The 23,991-nt window shown below is 56.0% G+C and overlaps 8 protein-coding genes and 1 non-coding gene across 9 annotated transcripts; 5 read left to right on the forward strand and 4 right to left on the reverse strand.

The window, feature by feature from the left end:
- Positions 1 to 1,062: 1,062 nt before the first annotated feature.
- On the forward strand, positions 1,063 to 2,532 carry N657DRAFT_479903 (uncharacterized protein). Its single transcript, XM_062787557.1, has 2 exons — positions 1,063 to 2,345; positions 2,404 to 2,532. The coding sequence occupies exon 1, from the start codon at positions 1,172 to 1,174 to the stop codon at positions 2,150 to 2,152; it is 981 nt and encodes a 326-aa protein (XP_062646548.1). The 5' UTR covers positions 1,063 to 1,171; the 3' UTR covers positions 2,153 to 2,345; positions 2,404 to 2,532.
- A 1,837-nt stretch (positions 2,533 to 4,369) lies between these two features.
- N657DRAFT_479858 (uncharacterized protein) lies at positions 4,370 to 5,451 on the reverse strand. The gene is made up of 4 exons (XM_062787556.1): positions 5,254 to 5,451; positions 5,035 to 5,113; positions 4,948 to 4,979; positions 4,370 to 4,758 (listed from the first exon to the last, which is right to left on the reverse strand). The coding sequence occupies exons 1-4, from the start codon at positions 5,334 to 5,336 to the stop codon at positions 4,458 to 4,460; spliced, it is 495 nt and encodes a 164-aa protein (XP_062646549.1). The 5' UTR covers positions 5,337 to 5,451; the 3' UTR covers positions 4,370 to 4,457.
- A 2,494-nt stretch (positions 5,452 to 7,945) lies between these two features.
- On the forward strand, positions 7,946 to 9,619 carry N657DRAFT_575208 (uncharacterized protein; the record flags this gene model as incomplete). Its single annotated transcript, XM_062789085.1, has 5 exons — positions 7,946 to 8,020; positions 8,098 to 8,289; positions 8,372 to 8,451; positions 8,509 to 9,101; positions 9,378 to 9,619. 5 exons carry the CDS (start codon positions 7,946 to 7,948, stop codon positions 9,617 to 9,619), a joined length of 1,182 nt encoding a protein of 393 aa, XP_062646550.1.
- Positions 9,620 to 13,794: 4,175 nt separating this feature from the next.
- On the forward strand, positions 13,795 to 14,749 carry N657DRAFT_480191 (putative calcium ion binding protein). Its single transcript, XM_062787558.1, has 3 exons — positions 13,795 to 14,080; positions 14,152 to 14,473; positions 14,523 to 14,749. Exons 1-3 carry the CDS (start codon positions 13,957 to 13,959, stop codon positions 14,683 to 14,685), a joined length of 609 nt encoding a protein of 202 aa, XP_062646551.1. The 5' UTR covers positions 13,795 to 13,956; the 3' UTR covers positions 14,686 to 14,749.
- On the reverse strand, positions 14,638 to 16,447 carry N657DRAFT_646530 (uncharacterized protein). The gene has a single exon (XM_062793134.1). The coding sequence runs from the start codon at positions 16,205 to 16,207 to the stop codon at positions 14,813 to 14,815; it is 1,395 nt and encodes a 464-aa protein (XP_062646552.1). The 5' UTR covers positions 16,208 to 16,447; the 3' UTR covers positions 14,638 to 14,812.
- Positions 16,448 to 16,608: 161 nt separating this feature from the next.
- Positions 16,609 to 17,964, reverse strand: N657DRAFT_480230 (uncharacterized protein). The gene has a single exon (XM_062787559.1). The coding sequence runs from the start codon at positions 17,773 to 17,775 to the stop codon at positions 17,023 to 17,025; it is 753 nt and encodes a 250-aa protein (XP_062646553.1). The 5' UTR covers positions 17,776 to 17,964; the 3' UTR covers positions 16,609 to 17,022.
- On the forward strand, positions 16,611 to 16,708 carry N657DRAFT_t95. Its single transcript has one exon. It is a non-coding gene; the product is annotated as a tRNA-Ile (tRNA).
- Positions 17,965 to 18,575: 611 nt separating the features above from the next.
- Positions 18,576 to 21,260, reverse strand: N657DRAFT_656868 (uncharacterized protein; the record flags this gene model as incomplete). The annotated part of the gene is made up of 4 exons (XM_062794748.1): positions 18,576 to 18,677; positions 18,708 to 18,845; positions 18,910 to 20,592; positions 20,643 to 21,260. The coding sequence occupies 4 exons, from the start codon at positions 21,258 to 21,260 to the stop codon at positions 18,576 to 18,578; spliced, it is 2,541 nt and encodes an 846-aa protein (XP_062646554.1).
- Positions 21,261 to 22,165: 905 nt separating this feature from the next.
- Positions 22,166 to 23,800, forward strand: N657DRAFT_646534 (uncharacterized protein). Its single transcript, XM_062793135.1, has 4 exons — positions 22,166 to 22,356; positions 22,425 to 22,738; positions 22,798 to 23,675; positions 23,739 to 23,800. The coding sequence occupies exons 1-3, from the start codon at positions 22,234 to 22,236 to the stop codon at positions 23,522 to 23,524; spliced, it is 1,164 nt and encodes a 387-aa protein (XP_062646555.1). The 5' UTR covers positions 22,166 to 22,233; the 3' UTR covers positions 23,525 to 23,675; positions 23,739 to 23,800.
- The last annotated feature ends 191 nt before the right edge of the window (positions 23,801 to 23,991 follow it).

Raw genomic sequence — 23,991 nt, forward strand, 5'->3', positions numbered from 1 at the left:
TACCCGACCTCGCTGCAGCGGGGATGGGTGTGAAAAGAGACTGGCATCATGACGCATGAACCAAGGTCCCGTCGTCCAAATGAAGCTCTTGGGAAACAGCAGCGCCTGCCCGTTGTCAAGCATCGACTGCCTGAGGTTTGTTCCGAAGGGGAATATTGGCGACTCCAAGTCTAGGAGAGAGCGATGCACCGCTTGGAAACGGGATGCTCGAAGGTACCGTTCCATCCAGGCTGTTAGTGTGGACAAAAATAATGTATGCAGAAATTATCCTCTCGAATACCCCTTTTAGCAGACTGGACGGTCGCCTTCTCTTCATGAATCTCGACATGGGCCCACAAGCCTTTGATTGACTTGACTTCCATTTCCACTCGAGCGAGAAGGTCGTTTCGCAGGGCTAAAGGTATTTTCTAAGGTACCGTTTCATGCCAATAGTTGGTCTCCAAGTTCACGTTTTTTTGTCATGGATGCTGCAAAGAATGCCCTAAGTTTCCCTTGGCGGAATATCATATAAGGTACTTGTACCTTCACGATAGTGTTGCCCTTCGTCCAAATTAAGACATCACACTGGCAGGGACCGAAAACTGCATCGGAGTTCCTCATAGTCAGCCCGTGTCGCACCCAGACACGCCGCCCACGAGCCGGCAGGAATCAAATCACATTGACGAAGTGTATCCGAAATGTTACTGTCGCAGCGGGCGTGGTCTTCTTTCCCAACAACGCTCGCTTGGAAGGTGAGGGGGGCAGTCAACCTGGGATGTCAGATATTACAAATCTAGCGCACCGTCCACGAGGGCGGGATGCTGTGATGGATTTCTTGAGTTCAAGCGGTCAACCCAACTTTGTCAACAACAACCCGAAGTCGAAACCTTCCACCGCTGTTCGCCTATGCCCCGCTACCGCGGAGGGAAATCGCACCAACATCAGAAGCATAAACACTACATCCTGCTGTTGAATGCGCCCATAACGGTGCATTAATCCTCCTGATGGAGCCAAAGGGGGCGGTCTGGGCATGCAATGACGACAGCTCGCCTGCATTGACTGCAGAAATTTCCGCCTGTGCTGAAGTTTTGGTCGAAGTACCGGCCACAAACGTGGACCCGCACATGGCAGTGGGGCTCCGGTTTGAGAGGGCTGAGCTTGGTCCGGTGGGGACTTTGGGGCAGCTTATCAGATGGGACCCACCAGCAGCGCACAGACACCCGAGACGTTGACGCTGGAGCTCGAATCTCCCGAGAACAGCCCTTCCTTCCCTCTCAATCTTGAAGCATGGAGACAGGCAACTTTGACTGTTGATCCACAGCTTGTCATCCAAACAAGCATCGAACTGCCGAGAGCCTCTCGACCAACTGGCGTCTTTTCCGAGCCCTGCCGAGCAAACGCTTTAGGCGCTCTTGTTTGCCGCCCGGTAGAGGATTTTTTTCCCGAAAATCTGCCCAAAGCGAGGCGACCAGTCCGACACGATTTCTACGTCTCGCGCCTAAAGTGCCAGACCTCAAAAATAGGGTGGACAGCCATCAACGAAGAGCTTTCGATGCGGTGTGAGGAACTTTACCCCGAAATCACGCTAACGAGCCGTGTCTGCATGAAGCTTCCAGCCGCTCGCTTGCCCGCCGCCCTGAAATATCGGGACATGGCTCACGGGTCGGTTGCTGCTCGGCACGCACCCCACACTTTGTCGTCTCCGCGGCTGCAATCTTCAACCGGCCGGCCGCCAACATGGACTGCCGAAACTAGAGCGGTTCGACCTGTAGGCTGCTGGGTGGCCGCCATCTCCCTCGAACGGCTGAGCTTGCCATTCAAGCCCTTCGCCGCATTTGTCACAATGCGCCCGTCCGCCACCCACTACACCAGTCAGTCCACTTCAAAGCCTAACCAGCGCGATGTGACCACGGCTTCATTGTTATTGTGTGGTTGGCCTGCCCCGTGTCCTTCCTACTTCCCTACACCAGCGTCCTGCTTCCCGCTCGGCACTCATCAAAGCATCCCATGTGCACATACAGTCAAGCATCTTGTCTTACAGGACCAAGCTCAGAGCCGAACCGTCCCGCGGCCGTTTCTGGATATGGCTCCTGCATTGGTAATTCTGGTCTGCCATGTACTCCGTGAATACCCCAGGCTTCTGTGGAGATCCTCATCCAAGCACCCGTGGTAACAGCGGCGCCACAGTGGCATTGGAGGAACCGCTCACCGCAGCGTCCTGATAGCGCAACACCACACCTCACGTCTGTCTCGTCGCATACTGTAGTTTCCTTTTGCCAAAGTACAATGGGACTCATCCCAAGCCGAATGTCAATTGGACGGGGCAGGGGGTGTTAAAGTTCAAAGAAGACTTCCGTTTAATAGACGTAAGACGGCCGACTTGACCATCTGATTTCCAGAGTCTTACCATGGTACTCCTCACAGGGTCGCGAATGCGGGGAAACCCTGTCGCATGCAGTGGGAAGACCAGTCATCGGGTAGAAGATTGGTCTGAACACAACAACAATAGACTTCCTTGCGGTTCCAGGACTCAATCATCAATGCAAGGGAAACTCTTCTCGTCTGGCAACGTAAGCCAAGACGATATGAGTTCGGAGCTCGGTAGGCCCTGATTTTCTCTTGCGGAGCTCTGTTACCAAACGACCACCTCCGATCCCTTCGACTCCAGAGCTTGGTACGCCAAATAAGAACAACGGTACACTTGGCTGACCGCGGCAGGCAATGGAAGGCACTGCCATCCAACGAAGAACCTCACCGCCAGCTTCCCTTATTAGAGCTCGACTTGACAATCGCGGCCACTCCTCATGAAATCTTGAACTCATCCTGACACCATCGCCAGCTTATCATGGCGGGAATCGAGTGTTGCGGGGCGAATAACCTTACTGATATTCGCTCTTGCAGGTGAATGGCTGAAACGATGGTCAGAATCTGACGATCGGTATTAGCCCGATAAACAAATTCAACGACCAAATAAGGTACGGTACCTTAGGTATGACACAGATTGGTCCCCTTAAGATCCAGCGGCGGGAGAAGCTCGACAGAGGGGAGGCAACCCTGCTTGTCGCTCCCTTGCTTGCCAATGATAATAGCAACGTCCAAGATTTCCCTTCCTGTGTACAGTGTAAAGTCTCGGATCGCACCCGAACGGCACAATCTCTGCTCTTCCCTCGTGTCCTCTACCCGAGGATGGGATATCTTTGTCTTTCATTATTTCCATTTCCCACGTTTATTCCCTCAAGTCTGTCACTGCGTTAGCCCAGGACTGCTCCTGTTAGTTGCTTGTCAGTCACAGTGTGAAGGTTCGAGCATATGCGTCTTGCTAGAGCGCGAGCGTACGGAGAATTAGGACCCGCCCTGCAACAGATTGAATCAGCTCGGGGTCAATTGGCAGGGCAATTGATATGGGACAGCCAGCTTGACGCTGCCGTGTAACGTCGACCCAGCTCACGGAAAGCCGCGGGTGTATCCAGATGGCGCCTTTTTGGTGGCACCGGGACCGGGATCCACCCTTCCGGTGATTCGGACGGGAGTGGACCTGGATGGCCCGGTCCTGGGAAAAGGGCCGCAGCACCGCATCTCTGACTTGGTTTTGAGGTGAGCTGCGATGGGCTGACCACGGCAGCGGAACCATTTTGTGAGACATTGTGTGTTCCCTAGCATTAGCGACACACAGCGGAGGCCGGTGCAGCTGAAATAGAGGGAAGAAGAGACCCGCAGTTCGAGCCGCAAGGAGGCAGGTCTTCCTTTTTGTCTTTATGTCTCGCTTTTTTAATGCCGACGGCCGCCGGCAACTGGATATTATCTTGGGGGTCACAACATCGGTGGATGGGGGACCTCAATGCTTTGACGGCAGGTTGGGGCCGGCCATCAGATGTGATGTTGCACCATAACAATTGACTAGTTCTACCTGTATCCCTTGCCGAATGCATGGCGTATCTTTATTGTCGCATTTCAGATTGTACGTCGCTCGATCTGCTGCGCGTGAGAACCATCTCACATACCTCACCAAAACAATAGACGATTCCCATTCGAGGCGTTACCACCACCGAAACAACGCGGAAGTCAAACGGGAGAGAGCTGGTTAGAAACAGGGAAGATAATTTTATGAAGTTCAGCTCACAAAACACGATGGTGTAACTGAGTCGAGGACTTCATACCGCTGCTTTCCGGCTGTATAGGTAGGAATCGTTCTGGCCTCTATCCCGTACCCCACCAAGTTTGACAGTGTGATGAATGCCAGCTCTTCCCTCCATTTTCTTTTGTACCGAGCATCGGGAACGAGTACAAAATTCGCACTCTCCATAGAACGAAGCCTCCCGTCGCCTCCCCTCTCTCTCTTCCATGTCTCGCCATTTCCGATTGTTCCGTGCTATTTGGCTTGGCGAAAGACAAGAGAAGCTGTCGCGGGCTGGCCTCGCTCTGGACCCACTGCTCGCGGGGAGCTCCTCCACCCTTGCAGGACCCAGCCCCGGCCCCGGTCAACCTTGTCGCCGGGATCCTTGACTTTTTGAGGTCACCTCTAACCCCGGCCGGAGCTGCGGCCTCTTCAGTTTGACGCAGGGTGTCCCCTTGCTGCAGCTCGTCCTCCGAGCGGACCCATACGGTACCTGGGGTACAGCAAGGGCCCTTGCTTGCCATCCAAGTCCGTGCGAGGCCAGCCGGGAGCGAATTGGAATCGCAACCAGATTCTGACGGGCTCCACCCGACTGGACAGAAAAGGGAAGGGCGTCCAGCCCGCGGATGACGAGCCGTGTGTGCGTTGTGTGCTGCTCATCCTTCCTGTGGGTTAAATTTCGCAATTTTTAGCAGGTGGTGTTTCTTTCAACTTGTAGCCGCAGCACACGTCTGTGACTGGTTCTTCTGGAGCTACCCCTTCCTCTCTTCCCACAACTGAACCTGCTTGACCGCTGGAAGGGACGAACCTTCCGTCCCTTTCTGGCGATCCGGGGGTGGGCCTGGCAACCTCACCTTTCCGTCCCAAAGAATCGCAGTTCCTCATCCTACGTGTAGGTTAATAAAGCTACGGATTACACACGAGAAGCATCAGCTACCTGCCGTCAGCCGTCTCCCAATTGACCGTCGTATTCGAATTACTCGACGTTTATCTCGGCTGTTCCAGGCCGGGAACCGGGGCCTGCATGATTCGTCAGGTAATGCGTTGTTGGTTCGAATTGATGCCCCGCGATGAGCAGAGTCTCCGATGCTAGGTCACGTTCAGTTAGTGGAAGGGGGGTCGCTAGCGGTGCCATGGAAGCGAGAATTGTTCGACCTTACGAGCCGCTAGCTGCATCAGCTGCTGCAGGGCATTCCAAACAGCTTTCTGACTTTTCCTGTTCCTCTTCCTCCAAGGTCCTCATTTGGTCCGTGGCGGCCACGGATAGTTGCCGTTTCCGGGCAAGCTAGGGGGCGAAATAACGTTACCTGCTGTGTAAAAAAACAGAATCTGCAAGGGGTGCTATCCGTAAACCTCACACCTTCCTTCAAGCGGCCAGGGTGTTTCCCAACCAAGCAACAACCCCTACCCTTGGCTGACTCGGTCCGCGCTCAATGATAAACTTTCCCACCAGGTGCGGAATACGTTGACTGACATGCTCCTCACACCTCCCTCTTGCCGTTCATTGCCTTGTCATTCCCACTCCCAAATACGTACAGACCAGGACGACATAACTATCGGCAGTGTTACAGCCGACGTCTTAAGAAGCTCGAAAACTCCGAGAACCAGCCTCCTGGAATCCATCGGCCCCGTGGACGCCCGACTGAGAAGGCACATAATAACGACCCCGACGAGCTGCAGGTCGAACCGCTGTGATCGTGGGGCATCCTGCATCCGCCGTGTCACTCCCTTACTATCACAGGATTCCTCCGTCGGCGAAGAGGCAACCGCAGGTTCGGGGGGGGGGCCTGCTTTCGATCTGGTTCTTCCTCTTACAGTACACCAACCCTCTCTCCGTCTGCAGTCCTGGACAAGCTCATCTACCCCACTCGTAGAGAAGCCGCGCGCCGCAGCTCACCAGGTCTTCCAGTTGCCATCGAGTTTCGCCGTGCCGTCCAGTGTCTGTAGAAGAGACAGCAGCAGCAGCTCCGAAGCGTGCTGGTGCCCGTGTGCCACCCATTGACCAGATCGCCTTGCAACTCCGTACCCGGTGCAAGCGCTGGTCTGGGCTCTGGAGTATCTGTACTTGTACAAATACAAGTACATTCATACCATCACACCGCAGCACCCCGACAGCCTGGCCTCCCCACACCGTCGCGTCTTGAGATCCATCACCACCCGCCGTCGCACCGCCGCTATCGAACTCGCCTTTCTTCCCCGCACCGGCAGACCTGAGGAGTGGTCGACTGTGGGACGGCCCGGAGGTATAGCGAACCCGCTGATATAGCTGCATCGTCCCCATCGTGCTCGTTCGCAGATTGCTCCGCCGACAACAGCCGGCAACCGTTGTTCGAGCCGCCTGGTCCGCTGCCGACGCCCGCCATCCCCATCCTCAGATCGTCTCCGCCTACATAAGCCGCCAGGCCCTCGAAACTACTTCTCATACGGATTCGACAGGTGAGCCGAAGCCGCCGAGGATTGGGCTTTTGCGGCCATCGCGATCAGGGGCTGATCACAAGAGAGAACCGGAACGATAGCACTGGCTGCGTCCTTCCGGCCGTGTCGGCCAATACTAGATTCCGTCTCCCGCAAGAGGCAACCACAGCGCGCCAGCTCCAACCACAAGCCAGAAGGCTCCCTTTGCCTAGCCGGGAACCACACCCGGCGACCTTTCCTTGGCCTGTCCAGTTCCCCTTTCAACTGGCTTGCTCTTTTTCTCTTGCACTTGTGAGAGTGGCCGGGTGGAGACATCTGTGCGACCGGTTCCTGGTCTGAATGACAAAGGCGGGCGTACATCAGACACGCAGTCCAAAATCTCCGGACGTATGAAGGGACGAACCCAGTCCCGACAAGCAGTCGCCCTCATCACTCAGCGTCCCGTACCTGGATCTCGGCCAGCCCCGTTCGGCAGTCTGCGACCAAAGAATACGCTGTGCAACAACACGGCATCCGGGCACCGACAGGGCTAACGTTAGGAGCCGCCGCTTCGCCTCGACGATCTGCAGAGGTGGTGGGTGTGTTCGCTCTTCCCGGCACACCCTCCCCGGCCCTAGGTCTGAAACCTGATGCATGCTCGACACTTGGAGCCTGCCGGACTAGCTCCAACCCCATCCTTTTCGCGCTATCGCGAAATAGGCAGACCAGGTACGAAGCACTTTCTCCTCATGCTTTCCCGGTGTGCCGTCATTACGGCGCCCGGACCTTATTTCCTCGAGTCTGTTCTTGGCTTTTTGGTGCTTCGTCAGGGTGGAAAGCTCTTCACATATCCTTATTAAGGGCTTGAGATCTGCCCGCTTTCGTCACCATTCGATGAGAGTTGGGTTGGTGCTAGGTCATCCTTTTTGCTTGACGGGAAGAGTTCGTTTCCTTTGCGTGTCGCCACTCCGCCCGGCCCCTCTCGAGCCTCTGCCGGATAAGCTTAAAGGATCTGGGCCAACCGTCTGCTTCTCATTCCCATCCGTTCCCACGGACCTAACATCGTACAGCAAATCGAAAGGCCCTCGGTCGCGACCCGCTCGAGCGAGTTTGGGCCACTGCTCGAAACGAGAGTGTAAAGGATACACGAAGTCGGCACAGCCCATATCTCAGCGATCCGGATCCGCGGATCCTGTCATCAGGTTGGCAACAAAAGCCCAGCAACCGTTGAGCTAGACTCGGCCACGCAAGCCCAGGCTATACGCGTCGCGTGGGTTCCCCTGCTAGAGAGCTCTCCACCATTCCCGGTTCCCCACGTTTTGAAAGGTGGAAAGAGGCGAGTCGGCCATAAAAGGACTTGCGCACCCGCGCACCCAATCGCGGTCCGCCATCGGTCCTCCACAAGGCCCAAAATATCAAATCTAAGTCTAAAGATCGAGAGACTGAGAGCCAGCATAGATGGATGTCGGGGACATGGTCACCTCGGACACGGGGAATCGCAATTTCCGGTGCGATTGGGAGGGCTGTAGGAAGGTGAGTACCCCCTCTCCCCTACCGCCCGAGACGAACCGCCAGCAGCGACGGTGGCAGCTGACTTACATCATCGCCAGGCCTTCAATCGCAAGTCGGACTTGCAGCGGCACTATCGGATACACACAAATGAGAGGCCTTTCGGCTGTACCTGGGCCGGCTGCAGCCAACGTTTCATCCAACGGAGCGCCCTCACCGTACACATGCGTACGCACACGGGTGAGAAGCCTCATGGATGTCTGCATCCAGGATGCGGCAAGAAGTTCTCAGACGTGCGTAGTTCCCCTGGCCAGGCCTTGTGCCAATCATGCCTCCCCGCTTCTCCACGCTCTTCTTGCTGACTTCAGCATACAGTCCTCGAGTTTGGCGAGGCATCGCCGGATACACACGGGCAACCGGCCGTATAAGTGTAACCATGATGGCTGTACGAAGAGGTGAGAGCCTTGCTTTCCCTTCCGCGCCGGCCTGGCACTAAACGGCCAATGAAATAGTTTCTGCAGAAAAACAACCATGGTCAAACACCTCAAGCGTAGCCATCATCCTGGGCGACATTCCCCCGAGATGGAGGACATGATATCCGATGGCGGGAGTGACAGCCCGCCATCGACGCCCAACAGCCACGTCGCGATGCCGCTTCAGCCCAGTCTCGGATTCGGACCCATTACGGGCCAACCCGCGTACCCAGCCGGGTACCCCCAACAGTCAACCCCCTCGTTCGCGCAAACCGCGCAGCATGCCCCCTACGCCCTGCAGCCGCAGTACGGCCATCGCCACAGCCTGCCGCACAGCCAGCCCACCCCCGACTACCATGGCCTTTCACAGCCACAACAGCATCCACCGGCGCTCGGGCAAGTCTTCCAGCGGACAGCGAGCCTACCCCACCAATTGCAGTACCATCCACAGGTCCCGCGGCAGGGCCCTGAGCGGCCCCCGCTTAATATCCCGCCATCGCCGTATCCAACAGGTGAGCACGATATAACGAGCAGCATACCACAGGCGAGCCCGGGTGGCTTCTCAGTCACGTCGGGGCACGGCAGCCCAGCGGCGCAGCAAGACTTCTACACACACCTCCCGCCGGGCAACAGTGCGGCATACACACTGCGCCCCAGCGGACCGACCGCACACCACCAGCCACATGCAATATCACCCGCGTCAACAGCCCCAATGATGGCGTTGCAGGGCCAGCTGCCCCCACTCCAGCAGCAGCAACAACAATACCGCCAGGAACTGCATCGACACTTCTCCCCGCTCCGTCCACAAGACGGGCAGCGAGCGGCCCAACAGCAGTATCACCTGCAGCAGCATCAGCAACTGCAGCAGCAACTGCAGCAGCAACAACAACAACAGGACAACCAGCCAGACCAGCAGCGGCAGCAGCAGCAACATGAGCAGCACCAGCAGCACCAGCACCCGCAGCAGTCTTGGGGGTTTGATGGAGAGGTTGCGGTCGTGCAGCAGTACCAGTCGCCGACCGATGTGACCGCCATTGGCTCGTTACCGTTTAGTGCGGCCAACAACTTCGAACTCTGGGACCCCGACAAGCTCGACTTCAATGAGACTGGCATGACAATGCCGAGCACGAGGATAAATGAAATGAGCTAGGGCGTAGTAATGCTCCGCGCTGCTCCGTCCTCGTCCGCCGCCCAGGTTTCTTCGGACGTTGGCGCCTCTCGGATGTTGCTGCTCTGGTCATTATGATTGTCGTTGCTGGCGATGGGTTGTTGTTGGTGTTGCTCCGTTCACGGCGCTGCGTTTATGCTTGGTGCTCTTGTCGGTTTCCATACCCCCGGCTCAAGCTCTTGGATTGGCGGGCTTGATTGCTGGTCTGAGCTGCTCCGGCCTCGGGTTCGTTTCAGGCTGCTGGCATCGTCATCAGCCTGAAGTATCATTGTCGTCGTGGCCTGGTTGACGTTTCAGCCCTGCCATTACCATCCCATCGACTTGACCGGACCCGCGTTGTCCGTAGTCTTGGGTTCATCAGGGGCCAAGCAAACAAACCTTGTTTGCCTGGCTCTCTCGACTCGTCTGGTTACCCAGGCCAGGTTGCTGGCCTGATTCGGCTGATTGCATTCTCATCGGTCCCGTCCTTGTCGACTCTGTCGTGGCTCATGATCATCACGGACCAGGCATTGTTTGCCTGGCCCTTTAGCTTGCGTTTGGCATGGATCGGACTGGTTCAGCCACACCCCAGCCAATTCGCGTGATTTTCAAACTCGCAGAACTGAAGAAACCAACCGAGTCGTCTCAGATGCATGCCTGCGGATTCTGTCAACTCATCCGAAAACGACTGCCGCGAGCCCTTGCCGGGTTAATAGTTGGGCATATCAATATCAAAACCGGCCCAGGACACCACTACGTCTTTGGACAGTTTCGGGTGTTGCTTGCTTGGGTGGTGGTCATGTTTCCAGACATCGTCGAGCACGTCGATCAAGCAGATCGCATCGTCAACAAACATCGCGTCATCGAATACACGGTCGACAAAGGTCGGTGCTGGTCGGAGGTCGTTCCTCCACGGCTCATATCTTGGCATCTGTCCCAGTTCTTTTTTCTTTTTCCCTTTCTTTTTATCTTGACGGCGGACGCTCAACATCAATACCCTGGGTCGATTCTTCCATTTCGCGGCTGAGCTGATTTCCATCGGTTCAGGAGCTGCCGTGTATATTGCCATTCCTTCCCCCCGGTCAGGTTTGGCCTCTCTCATTGGTTTTGGTAATGATCGTTCAACGCGTTGCTTGGTCGTTCTGAGGGGTGGTTGATGGGCGATCCTCGTCGGACTTGGCTATCAGAGGTCGCTTGGAAGTGACGCGGTGAGGAGGCCAGCGGGAGGGAAAAGCTTTCGACTGCGTGGCCTCTCCGGGGCAGTTGGCCGAGTACAACTTTGAGTCTTGCTCACCATCTGAGGTCAGATCGCGCTGGGTTCTCGCTCAAGGCCTCCCAACCGTAATTCAACAGACCAGTCCAACTGACTGGCGGCAAGACCATGCTCAACACACGTTTCATGGCCGGCCGACTCCCCGCTTGAACAACCGGATCGGTCACTCTCTCCTCCACGCCAAGGACGAAGCGGTTATCCATGAAGGAATGACCACCCTTATCCCCAAGGTCCAGGCAACACGCTGCCGTGGAGAAAGGTGCCCAGACAACGAAAAAATTGTCTCGACATCCTCCCCACAGGGAAAGCTTCCGTGGCCTTGACTACTGAGGTAGTCTCACCCACCGCGATGAGAAGCCGAAGAGAACGCAAGCAAGATGCTATTGTGGCTTCGCTCGTTTCCTCTTGCAACTCATCTCGCTGGCTGGCAAGTTGGTCGCTTGCTCATTCGATCACGCCGGTCGGTTCCGATGCGATGCGGCGGGGGAATTTGCATGAACATGGTGGATAGGTTGCCTTGGCCAAGGCTGGGGATGTTATTATGATTGTTCCGAAGTGAACGACCTGACTCTCTTATTGTTTCTCTCTTTTCTCTTGTTTCTCGGCGTTGGCGGTCTATTTGGGTCGGACGGATCTGAACGATTCTTATGAGTAGCCCGGAGGTTGTGGGATGGATGGTATGGACGGAATGGATCGGAATTGAAACGGGATGTTGTTATGGAAACCAGACAGAGGGTTGCTTCGGAATCCCGGAAGTGGAGCATACCTATGATGAGCTTGGGTTGGGTTTTCCTAGACGGCCCTGGTATTTTGACTCCTGGAGGAGACATCATTGCTGCGTCCATACGGAGGGGTCGAACTGGGGGAGACGGAAGAGAAAAGGAGGAAAGGCGCCCGGAGTTAGGGCATAAGATAAGAGGTGGATTCTCGGTGCCTTTCCCGTTGCAGGGATGACGCCTGTTTGACATTGCTCGGAACCGCGGCGAGAGGGCCGATCTCGTCATGCGGTGTCCCCGGTGGATATTGGTCGTCGGTCAGTCGGCCGGCCCCGCCGGAGGAATACTCGGCGGATTCCATGCTCGTGTATTGTTGATTTGGACTTTGTATTATGAACTCTTGCGTGGTTTGATGCTGGACTGGGCTCGTGTATTTGTAATAGTCGATCAAGGGGTTTCCTCAGCACATACTCAACGCATCTGGTCCCGTCAATTGTCTTGTCGTTTTCCACTGCAGTTGAAACTATTCAGAGTGACGTGATGCCTCAGTGCAAGAGGGAGAGGAGTTCATCCTTCTTCACGGGTCAAACGTCGAGCTGGTTGGCGCGGTAACTGAGCCGGACGATCCGAAGCTGTCGTCCAACGGTGCATGGTGACACTGTGATTGCTGTTGTGTTTGGCCGAGTAATTCGACACGTGTCGCAGACTCGGGGAAGTTGCCCAATATGGGGGGAAGCTGACGGAGGAAAAGGCAGTATTAGCGATGAGGAAAAGCATGTGGGTTCGGGGATATGCTGGGGATGGCTATTTCAAACGAGTTAGAGCACGATGCTGGCAGAGTGATGTAAGCCTGTGTGTTCTCACTGACATACGGATAGACCCAGCAGCGCTCGGCCAGGCGGCCATGCACTTGGTGTTGACCTGCATAAATCACTCTCGCTTGGTCGGTCGGTGGTATGAAAGAATGATGTCAGTCAACGGCCTCTAAACCTAACAGAACCAAATAAAAGTTCTGAGAGTCCGAGGAAGGTGAGTTGTCGGTGGTGAAGAAGCTAGACAAACCGAGGGGAGTGAGAAGGGGGAGCGAGAATGGTTCAGGTCTGAGAAACATGGTGTGGAATGCCCTTTTGCCTGAACTGCGCCGTAGTTGTGTGTACCCGCGCCGGGCATCAGAGCCGCTTGTAGTTCCGGCTCAATAACCAACCTGCAGATGCAGACGCCGATGTAACTGCAGATCAAAGAGCTCGCTTGGGTCGGGTCCGGGCTCTGCTTCTGGAAGAAGTCTGGCGCGCTGTTGATTCATTTTGGGTGATGGTGCAGTGCGAACCTGCGAGGGTGCGGCTGTGGCATTGGCATGGAGTTGAGATGCTGAGCTCGGATGGTGGACAGAAGAGGAAAGAGGCCGATGGGTGGGAGGAAGAAGAAATGAGGAGGACACCTGGAGTTGATGAGTTAGCAAGGCCAGTGATCTAAGACATAGCACATGCCCGAATTCGGTCGGACATACATAAGGCGAGGTACTCGGTACGTAAGGTAGTTAACTGTGTCGGGACAGTGCCTCGGTCAACAACAACGAAGGATTGGCAGCATGTGGTAGTTTTGACCCTTGGCACCATCCAAGTTTTCTGGCCAGCGGGGACTCTTCAATGCGGCTTTAGATGCTCTCGTTGCAGAGTTGGACGAGTCGGAAATGGCGTTCGACATGTGTCATTAGCGCTTGGCCACTTCTTTTAAGTCGCTAGTGTGATTGATTGGTGGGGATTTGCCGCCATGTCACAAGCGCTGATGATCTCGGCGGCGGCAGCCGGCTGGCAGGCAAACAGAGGGTGATGATGAAAGGCGGACTCCGTAACTTATCCGTATCCGTGCTTCGTATCAGAGGTAATAGTTAAGATCTAAAAATGGGAATTTGTGCGCGGTGCCCACTGGAGCCGGCCACTGAACTGAACTCTCATATCCGTATTGTCAGGACTGGCCCCCTATATACCATTGGCGAAAATTCCATCAAAAGAAATGACGCTATGTAACGTTCCCTCCAAGACATTGCTCCATCTCATCCTCATGGACCTGATTTTGAGGTTACTTTGAGACCGGACGGGCTCGCTGCGGATGCTCGCCATGAGACGGAGCACCCCGGTCCCTGCTCAGGCCCGGTGCGTGGAACTGCCGATGCCCAGGATTGGCTCGAGGTCTTGGCATCGGCAAGGGGGCAAACAACGACCGCGCAAAGACGAGGTCGACCTGATCAGCAACAATTGTGGCTAGTCACGATACTTAAATATCTACTTGAAGCGAATAACGTCACACAGCATTGATTCAAGGCCAATTCGTGGCGGACTAACAAACAAAACATGCTTGCAACTCTCGTCGTTGCCGGGATCGCAGGGTGCGCGCTCGCGCACGGAGACCACGGCAGCGGGTCGCAGAGGCCGGTAGTCGACAAGAATGCTAGTTGGATGGTGAAGCACATGGCTGGTATGCTCAACTCTGTCAACTTGCAATTGCTGCTGGGTCCCAGGTTTGTTGACTCAGTTGCGCATCCGCAGAGGAACACCACACCGACACCTTCGACGCCGCGTCCTTTTTTGCGCTGCACGACTTCGACGCCGACGGCATCTGGGCCGCCGACGAGATCCTAAGGACATACGGCTTGATGGACGAGTCCAACAAGAACGTCGCGGAGGGGCGCAAGGACGAGATTGTACGCGAGATTCAGACGCTGCTCGACCGCGACAATGACGGACGCATCAGCCGCGACGAGTTTGTGCACTTCATCGACGTCGAGGGCAGGACCCTGCCGGACATGGGCACGGGCCCAGGGCACCACGGCGACGACGAGTACGAGTACGAGATCCACCACTGGGAGAAGTGAGCACACACCTGCAGCGCACCAGTTAAGCATTGCTGACGGACCAAGGTACCATGACGAAAACACGAAATTGGAGGATCTTACGCACCCGGAGGACATTGAGCACTTCAAGAAGCACGAGGAGATGGAGGCCGAGCAGGAGAGGATAGAGCAGCTTAACAGGCAGAGCATTGTCGAGGCCAACATACCCGCCAAGTTCCGGCGTGATTAGCTGTCTGGACAGCCAACGGATACCCAGAGAGATACGGGGCACATACTACCACATACCACGTACAAGTAATGGTAATGACACTGGCAAGTCCAGCAACGACGACGAAACCGACAACAGCAGCCACCCTCTATACCACCGCGCTAGACCTTCTAATGAACACGTCAAACACGCAATGCCATACCCCGGGCGCATATGTCTTGACCAGCTCAACATGCTCGACCTCCGCCCCGGCCCCTTCCTCCCGGCCCGCTTCCTTTGCATCCTCCTCCGTGCCCCACCGGTCAAACAACCTCTGCACCTCCACCTTCCGCGCCTCAATATCCCCGTCGGCCACATTCTCGTGCAGATGCAGCCAACCCTGGCCCGCCACCATGCCAAATGCATCTCTCCACACGGGCTCGCTCGACGGCAAGAACCCACAATTCACATGCACCACGTCGCCCGCCCACCCTCGCCTCCTCGCCGCGGCAATCCGCCCCGCCGCGAGCGCGTTATCCTCTAGAAAGACTACGATCTGCTCGGCACTAGCATGTATGACGGCGTCTTGGTCCATGTCAATCCCGTCAGGAGAGGAAGAAGTGGGAATGATGACCTTAACAGTAAACCCATTCCTCTGGGCCCCGCGCCTCAGACCCTCCACGCTCCACGGATTCACCTCCCAGCAGAGCACCCGCATGCCGAGGCGGGCGTACGAGAAGGCAAAGTAGCCAATGCCTGCGTACAGGTCGACTGCCCATTTCTCTGTGCCGCCTTGCCCTTGCCTTCGTCTGCTTTGTGGGTAGATCATCGCTTGCCTCTTTTGGTGACGATGGTCTGGGAGGGAAGAGGGAGAGGAAGAAGAAGATGGAGAAGCAGAGGCCGAGTGGAAGGCCAGGAGACGGGCCTTCTCCTTGATGTTGCCCCGGCTGAACATGGTGTGCAGCGGGGCCCAGGTTTGGATGAGACCGTTTTGGGTTGTCGAGGCCCAGAGGGCGGCCGAAAAGTCTAACGTGGCGAAGTCTGTCGGTTTCGAGGATGATGGTGATGGTAAGGGGCCAAAGTCGCCGTGCAGAGGGTGCAGATTTCTCGGGGCGCGAAGGAGATTCTCTTTCTCGGCTCTCCCCTCGTCGGCTGACCCAGAACCTCCTTTGCACAGTCCATCTGATGGCTCTGCAAAATGCAATGGAATTCCCTCGTTGATGGCCAGGTGGGTTAGCGGTGGCTTGGAGTTGCCGGGGGAGAGTTGGCCGAGGATGCCTGCCCAGAGGCACTCTTTCTGGGCGCCGGTCAGGGACGACAACAGGGCTGGCCAGGGTTGGGCGGTGAAGGAGCCGCTGGGTAGCAAGACCATGGGCTCGTAGACCACCCAGCGCTTGGGGGCGCGGGAGAGGAGCAGCTGGTTGATGTCATTGTTGTCGTTGACATCCATGTTGTTGGATCGATCGACCAGAGAGTCCAAGGAGGTGGGCGGAAGTGAATCTAGCCATGAGCTGACGGCGATTTGAATGGGGTTCTGGTTCTTGGGCTTTGGAGGGCGTGACATGTTGCTGTTTGGATTACTACTGCTCCCAAAGGGTTGAAACAGCCATAGTAATAAATCGGGTCGATATATGAACTCAGTCCACAACGGACGAAGTGGGGCGGCTTTAGAATTGGATGGCCTCAACGGCTCATGGCAGAGAGAAGGGAAGGTGCGATTAGTGTGAAAGGTGCAGCTCAAAATTCAACCTCAATAACCCAATCATCACACTTTTTATTACACTTTCTCACTCTGAGCAGAAACATAGCATGGTAAGAGGTGCCAGGCACTTAACGCCGTACCGCCTTGCCGCCTTGCCGACTCTCCCAGTTGGTCTCCACAGCAGCCATACATCCGTGCATCCGGTTGGATACAAGACATTATGGTAAATATATGCCTTAAAACACCTTATAGCGTCTAAGTCACAGCCCGGTTAGCTCAGCTGGTCAGAGCGTCGTACTAATATAACATCCCTGTTATATCAAGTTAATGCGAAGGTCAACAGTTCAATCCTGTTACTGGGCATTTCCTTTTGTTCAACATTTGTGTTGACGTTGTCTAGTTATCTTAGCGGACTTATATTTTTGTCTTTTGCAAGTGTGTATGTACTGAACTGCGACGAGGTGGTTGTTAGATAAGGATGGAGAGGTATAGTAGTTGCATCCTTATACTCCACTATCCATCACAGATTTGAGCCGAGGTACGAGGTGCTGCTACCAGCACCATCAGATCGACCTACAAGGTTCCGAGGAGCATTTCGTGAACCACCTAGGACACATAGGTCACGACGTGGGAATCAAGGAGTCGTCATGTCACCACCTCAACCAGCCCAACTCCTACTACTGCCGCTTTTTCGCCTGCGCCCTCAACCTCTGAACAACAATATCAAACCTCTTGAATACCATGAACCCCTCGACAAACACGCTTCCCATCCATAACCACCACACCTTACTCCCCCTTTTCACCCCATACTGCCTGAGCCTGCTCCTCTCAAGCCACCACGTCTCGGTACTATGAACCACCAACGTTGGCCAAAATAATACGTCCCTGACAAACCAGGTGAAACCTCTCAATCCACCAGGAAACCGCGCCGCCTCCACCACCCTTCCGACCGCCGTGCCTCGCTCAACCAGCCCCGCGCATATCAACCCAAAGCATGCAGAGTAAACCAGCACCCCGATAATAATGGCCAAGTCGTACGGCGCACGCGGGGGCATGTACTCGCTGACCACGACCACCTGTTTCCCCTCCGTGCTGTCGTCACCCTCATCGGCGCCCTCCTCCGAGATCCCCAGCGCAGCTCTCGCGGACCGAGTCATCTCCACCAGCCTCGCCCTCCGCTCTCCCCAGTCTGCTAGCGGGGGATCAAAGGCGACCGAGTGGGTTGTGTCGGAGCCGGGCAGACGGAGGGTGATTGAACTGAGGGAGATGTCGAGCATGATGGGATCATCGCCATCTTCTTCTTCTTTTTCCCTTAAAGAGGCAGGGGCGGGCGGGATGGCCGGGTAGTGAAGAAGAATGTAGCGCATGTCGCGACGGTGATCGCTGTTCATGTGGGCGAGGGTGCGGGCTTTCTGGGTGTGGGGGATCATTGCGTCGTCGGCGGTTATCTTGAAGGGCTTTATTTTGCTAGTTGGTGTCCTGTGAAATGAAGTCGGCGAATTGCGATTCGTGTTTGTAGTGGAGAGGATTCGAAAAGAGTTAAAAGAACAGAGGACGTGACGTTGATATTGACCTGCCAAGACAGCACTGCACACACAACAGGACAGGGGTGTGGGTTGGTGGATCTCTCCGAACCCGATAATCTTCGGAGATGGTCGTCAAGGGCTGCGAACTCTCTGCTAAACGGGCATACGGCGCCTCAACCTGGCGGAAGCCCACACCTGGCGGCATTCGATAAGCCAGCCGATCAATCACCCCGCAGCATCACATGCATCCATGCCTCGATCAGGCAAGAACAAGATCCAGCCATGGTTGGTTTATCGCGGCAGACAGCGGACCCCCAAACGGGAATGGGGAAAAGGGAGTTCATAGGGAGGGGAAGTAAGACAGGGGAAATTGGATGTAGGAAGGTAGTTCAGACGCAAGAGGAAGGGAAAGGAAGCTACATAAAAGACAGTGGAAGAAGGAAGAACGGAAGGAAGAACATACGGGAGCCTAAGAACAATGAAAGCCGGCATGTTGCACCTGTTACCTTGCCGAGTCCCGCGCTGACCTACAACCCAAGCTTGGATCGTAATAACTTATTGGAAGGAGGTGATCCCTGAATATATCATTAGGTCGAGCGAAATATGTGCATACTTTACAATGCTTTTCTCGCCTACTCTGTTTCAATAGCCTTTACCCCTGATACGGGTATATCCGTTGCCATCAAGATACCCCAACTTATTGATTACGGCATCATGGCGTCCCAATCAAAATTCCCACTGCCCCATAACTCATTGAGGTTGAGTCCCAACGCTTCAAGGCTAAAGTCCGGATTGAGCGGTTGAATCTGCACCCGCGTTAGCAAAAGTACACCAACCACCTCACCGGGATGGTAACTAACCTGCGGTATCGCCGACGGATCCGCGGCGTTAGGCATCCACCACGGTGTGCCAGGCACCTCAACTTGCTGCCCAGCGCCCTGCTGAGACGACGACGGCTGGAAGGGGGTCACAGACTGCGCCGTTGTCAGTATACATACATCACCAAACAGATATCGCATGAGACAAGACAACACCAACCTTAGACCGAACAAACATCTCCGCCGATGACGGCGGCGGCCCACCTCCCACAACTGCACCACCGCCGACAAACGGTGTCCCCCCGACCATACGGCCCTGCTCACCTCCGCCACTTCCCCCAACCCCAACACCACTTCCACTTCCACTCCCGGCCCCAGCCACACTCTGCTGACTCCCCAACGGCATCTCCTGCTGGCCAGCCAGCAACTTCCAATGCAAGTGCACAAAGCGCTCCGCGCTCGCCGCCTTGGCCGCCTCGGGCGTCTTGGTCCCCAGATGCGCCTCCAGCAGCCCAAACGCGGCACACATGATGCTGTACCCCCACGGCTCATTGTTGCCGCACCGGAGAATCCTGTCCTCCTTCATGGCGAGGCACTTTTCGAGCAGCTGCAGCGTGTGCTGCGAGTTGATCATGATCATGTTGGTGCTCCCGCGCGGCTGGAGCATGGTCACGCTGGTGAGGTTGATGGCCAGCGTCAGCGAGTCTTCGCGGAGGAAGTTAAGCGTGCGGATCCCCTGCTGTGCGAGCCGGTCGTGCAGGAGGACCATATCGCGCGCCGCATTGTAGTAGATAATCTCCGAGTACTGGTACTTTGAGTTTGCCTTGCGCAGGCGCAGGAAGGGCTGGTGCAGCGGGATGATGTACTGACGTAGTTGGATGTGGAGGACCGTGTATGCGAGCAGGGGCTTCTTGAGGACGGGATTCTGGGATGATGCTGAGGACTCGATGACATCCCAAGACGGGAGAGAGTCGATCTCTTGGTTGATTTCGTTGGTATAGCGGATCACACGGTCGTAGTCTAACTCTTCGGGCGGGCCGGTCAAGACGCGGCTGAGCTCGAGACGGAGGGGCAGGCTCTGGCGGCTGATGTGCTGGTACGAAGAGAAGGTGTATTCGGTGGGCGGGCGCGAAGGGGGCAGTTCTTGGGTGTCTTCGTCAAAGTCGTCATCGTCAATGTTTCGCGGCTGGTTGACGTCGTAGTGGAGGGAGCTGAGGATGGACGGGAGGCCGTGGTCGAACGAGGCCTGCAAGTCGTAGCTCTGGATGGTCGCCCAAAGGCGGCGGCGCATCTCCTGGTTGAAGGGCGAGATCTTGTCGCACATGTGGCTGGGCTCGCGGTGGAGGCCCACTGAGATGGCATCCTGAGTCATGGAACCGGCGTTCCGCCAGAAGCGCTTCTTCTTGACCGTGTTGACGCGCTTGGCAAGATAGACCAGGCAGGCAATCTGGTAGTGTATCAAACGCCGGTGCTTTTGGCTCTGGCGTTCCTGCCACTGGTCGACGGCCTCTACCCATCGAATGGCGTTTACGTGCGTGCTGGACAGCATCTTTTCGAACTTGTTTGGCAGCTGCGACGAGAGGCAGCTGGAGACGGCCATGATGGCCAGGACAAGAGCGGTGAAGGCGGCGTTGCGAGGTTCGGACCAGAACTTGGCATAGTCTCTACGGAAGCTTGGGATGTGGACAATGCGGTGGACTTGCTCGAACTGGTCCAGATAGATGTTTACCAAGCTATCTGTCTCCTCTTTGGAAGGGAGCAGGGCCTCCAGGGCGGGTTCGGGTTCGCGGAACTTGCGCTCCCGCTCTTCGGCGCCCTTGAGCCGGTCCTTGGTCCGGTGAATGTGCAGTGGCCGAAGCCATTCCTCCGAGGTCTCCTTCATGAAGGGACACAGACCGGAGAGCTGCAGGGTCAGCAGCTGTTGAAAATTACTGACTCCAGGAGTCAACACACCTCTTGAAAGGCCAAGTAAGCACTGTGCGGGCCAAAGTAACGAGTCTTGAACTCCTTGCCCCGGAAGAAGCGCAGCTCTTCCCGGTCGGCACACGTCACCTGCGTCTGCAGGAAAGGCGGCACCTCGACCTCAGCGTCAGCGCACCCATCCAACTTGGGAGGGTCCGGGGGCGAACGGGCATGGACAGTGCTGCCGTCGAGCGAGAGCTGCTTGACCAGAAGAGACTTGAGCTGGGCGACCTCGAGCTCGAGGCGGCGGATGCGGTCCGACTCGCGGCCGTCCTTGCGAAAGTAGGGAGACTCCCCGCCGGTGCTCGGCAGCGACAGGCGGGCATCGAGACCGGCGAGGGCAGTCGGCTGCAGGCCGAGCTTGTTCGGGGGCGCCAGGCCGGGTCGCGTCTCATACTCGCAGCGCTCCGGGGTGCCCGACTGCAGACAGCGCGAGCAGGGGAACTCGCGGTCGCACGACAGCTTCCGCCGGCGGCACTCGAGACACGACAACCTCACGCGCTGGCGCTTGCGGGGTGGCGGGCGGCCGTCCGGGTCGTGATGGTCATGGTGGCCCAGCTGCGACTCGGTGTTCGCGGGGCTTTCGCTGCGCTCGCTCGGCTCCGACATTGTCTCAGCGGAGCTATCGGACCTGGCGCCGAACAAGCAGCAAGCACGCCACTGTTACCTAAGGCACCGAGTGGCAAAGGAGGGCTGTCCTGGGAAGCCGGAGTAAGTTTCGGATCCGTTCCGTTCGAGTCTGAGCCGAGAGTTTTTATCAATCGATCTGATAGCGCAAGAACCCCATCAACCAGGCGATCCAACAGCTTATAAAAGCACACACACTCCCACCTCTCTACCATCAACAGAAGGTCGTACAAAGTGACAAATCTCTCACAGAACGATGACGGACCCCGATTTCGGATCGCCAGATTATTGAGAATGACCTATGTTCTTCGTTTTGTGTTCTGACTCAATTGCTCGGAACTCCGAGCAATTGCCGAAGTCTCTGGCTGGGCGGGGGCGGTTTCTCGGGTGCAGACAGAATCCTGTGAATTTAAATCCGAGATCGCCGAGGAGCACGCCCGACACAGAAGGGCCGTCAAGTCTTCCTTGTTGTGTCTGGTGTTACATCCTCGAAATGAAGCTAGATAGTTGCATTGGGTTTGGGGGGGGGGGGTGTTGTGGGAGGGCCATTCAACTTGTTTGGCACGTCCTGAGCTGTTCTGGAGTTCCAGGAGGCCTGGACCTTTCCTAACCCTCATGAGGCATTCGGTTCATTCAGCTCGGAGCATTCACATGTCACACTACAGAACAAATGACAAACGAGGTCGAAGGATACCCTCGGCCTGAGTAACACACTGTCAACCCCATAATTAGAGTTTGGGGAACTGCATGGCCCCGAGGCCCTTTGTCCTCATGCTCGACCCAGATGCTCCGGCCCCCTGTTCTCGGCCCTCTCCGAGTCTTGCCAAGCTGAGCCAGGGTCCTGTGTGTGACTGTGTGCGACCGAACAGCGGCTCCTGGCACGGCGGTCTTGGCATCCAACGTCGCTCCGTCTGGCCACCGTTGATCTTCCAAATATGCAGTGCACTGAACCAACATGATCATGAAGCACCTTATCGTGACCCTCACTGGATGGGCCTGCCTTCGGGCTGTGTCTGGTGCGCCCATTGCTCGTGGAAAGGCATTTGACCGCTTCATCACCATCTGGCTCGAAAACCAGGTACAATACATACCTACTCCGTACCAACTACCCTAGGCCCCACCAACTTACAATCTGCTGCCCACCAGGATTACTCCAAGGTCGTTGCTGACAGCAGCATCACCGATCTCAAGAGGCAGGGCATTCTGCTGACCAGATACTACGCCCACACCCACCCCAGCCAGCCCAACTACCTGGCTGCCGTCGGCGGCGACTACTTTGGCCTCAACCACGACAACTGGGTGCGCATCCCCGAGAATGTCGCAACTGTCGCCGACCTGCTGGAGGACAAGGAGATCACATGGGCCGGCTACTTTGAGGACCAGCCTGGCCCGGGCTACATGGGGAATGCCAGCGACGGCTCGACAGGCAACGGCGGCTGGGACTACGTCAGGAAGCACAAGCAAGTGCCTGGGCCAGCCTGCACACGATGGTCAGAAGCACTTGGCTAACACTCATCAGCCCATTTGTGTCGTATGACAGCATCAACATGAATGGCGAGCGCCTGCTGAACCTCGACTCGTTCGATGCCTTCCAACGCGCATTCGCCGCAAAGAAGGTGCCGCAGTTCGTCTTCATGTCACCAAACATGATGAACGACGGTCATAACTCAACCCTGGAGACCGCCACAAAATGGTCGCACGGGTTCCTCGAGCCCCTGCTCGCCGAAAACGCTTTTGACGAGTTGACCCTGATTGCCCTCACCTATGACGAATCAGAAACGTACAGCGAGCCGAATCACATTGTCACCCTGCTCCTTGGAAGCGCCATACCACCGGCCCTCAAGGGTACCGAGGACGACACCTTCTATACTCACTACAGCATACTCTCAACCGTTCAGGCGAACTGGGGCCTACATAACCTCGGCCGGTATGATGTTGGCGCAAATGTATTTCGGTTTGTGTCCGACATGGTGGGGTACACCGGCAACAAAGATCCGGAGAATGCAGCCGCCGTGAACAACTCTGTGTCGTACCCCGGCGTGCTAAACGACGACGATTCAAAACGGTTGCCGATCCCAGCGCCAAACACAAAGCTTATCGGCGCAGGCGGCTTGCCTATTTTGCCCTCGATCGAGAAGGCATGGTCAGGGACCAAGAGATGGCAGACGCCATACGACGGCAGTGGAAGGGTGTTCGATGGAGACAACCCGCCTGTGTATATGCAACCAACAGTCAATTCATCTTAGATGGCGACTATCTTTCTGCTAAGCGCTTGCTCCGTCTGTTCCTGCTGCCCGTGACCGGCCACCCCTCATCTTTCTGTCAGACAGAAGGCGTTCCCGCGCCGTGCTTTGGTGAGTCCTTGTATCAAGAACGAGCGTCACGTCATGCAGATGTCTGCCTAACGGCATCCAGGTCAATAAATGACTGAATTGCTGCAGCCGATTCACAGAAACTCGCCGTCATTCTATGCACGCCTCGCCCTGTACAATCCAGCCCTGGTTTGTTCGTTAGCGCGGCACATGGCGGGTGATTCCAGTACCAAGACATTGAGGGGAAAATAGAATCCAAGTAAGAAAAAAAGAAAGGAAAGGAAAAGAAAGATATAACTAGATGAAGAAAAAAGTAAGAGAATAGGGAAGAGGAAGACAGAGAAGTAGATGAATACGAAGAGGAAAGGTCGAAAAATTATAAGCAAGTGGAATTGAAAGGA

The sequence above is a fragment of the Parathielavia appendiculata genome (assembly GCF_033297405.1).
Source record: "Parathielavia appendiculata strain CBS 731.68 unplaced genomic scaffold N657scaffold_8, whole genome shotgun sequence".
Taxonomy (NCBI): Eukaryota; Fungi; Ascomycota; class Sordariomycetes; order Sordariales; family Chaetomiaceae; genus Parathielavia; species Parathielavia appendiculata.

Excerpts from the sequence above, each read along its gene's own strand:
- N657DRAFT_479903 (XM_062787557.1), top strand. The coding sequence starts at position 1,172 with ATGGGACCCACCAGCAGCGCACAGACACCCGAGACGTTGACGCTGGAG.
- N657DRAFT_479858 (XM_062787556.1), bottom strand. The coding sequence starts at position 5,336 with ATGAGGACCTTGGAGGAAGAGGAACAGGAAAAGTCAGAAAGCTGTTTG. Across the intron at positions 4,980-5,034 it reads CAATTGGGAGACGGCTGACG|GATGAGGAACTGCGATTCTT; the intron begins GCAGGTAGCTGA and ends ACCTACACGTAG. Across the intron at positions 4,759-4,947 it reads CGATTCTTTGGGACGGAAAG|GAAGGATGAGCAGCACACAA; the intron begins GTGAGGTTGCCA and ends TTTAACCCACAG.
- N657DRAFT_480191 (XM_062787558.1), top strand. The coding sequence starts at position 13,957 with ATGCTTGCAACTCTCGTCGTTGCCGGGATCGCAGGGTGCGCGCTCGCG. Across the intron at positions 14,081-14,151 it reads GATGGTGAAGCACATGGCTG|AGGAACACCACACCGACACC; the intron begins GTATGCTCAACT and ends GCGCATCCGCAG. Across the intron at positions 14,474-14,522 it reads GAGATCCACCACTGGGAGAA|GTACCATGACGAAAACACGA; the intron begins GTGAGCACACAC and ends TGACGGACCAAG.
- N657DRAFT_646530 (XM_062793134.1), bottom strand. The coding sequence starts at position 16,207 with ATGTCACGCCCTCCAAAGCCCAAGAACCAGAACCCCATTCAAATCGCC.
- N657DRAFT_480230 (XM_062787559.1), bottom strand. The coding sequence starts at position 17,775 with ATGATCCCCCACACCCAGAAAGCCCGCACCCTCGCCCACATGAACAGC.
- N657DRAFT_646534 (XM_062793135.1), top strand. The coding sequence starts at position 22,234 with ATGATCATGAAGCACCTTATCGTGACCCTCACTGGATGGGCCTGCCTT. Across the intron at positions 22,357-22,424 it reads CCATCTGGCTCGAAAACCAG|GATTACTCCAAGGTCGTTGC; the intron begins GTACAATACATA and ends GCTGCCCACCAG. Across the intron at positions 22,739-22,797 it reads GACTACGTCAGGAAGCACAA|CCCATTTGTGTCGTATGACA; the intron begins GCAAGTGCCTGG and ends AACACTCATCAG.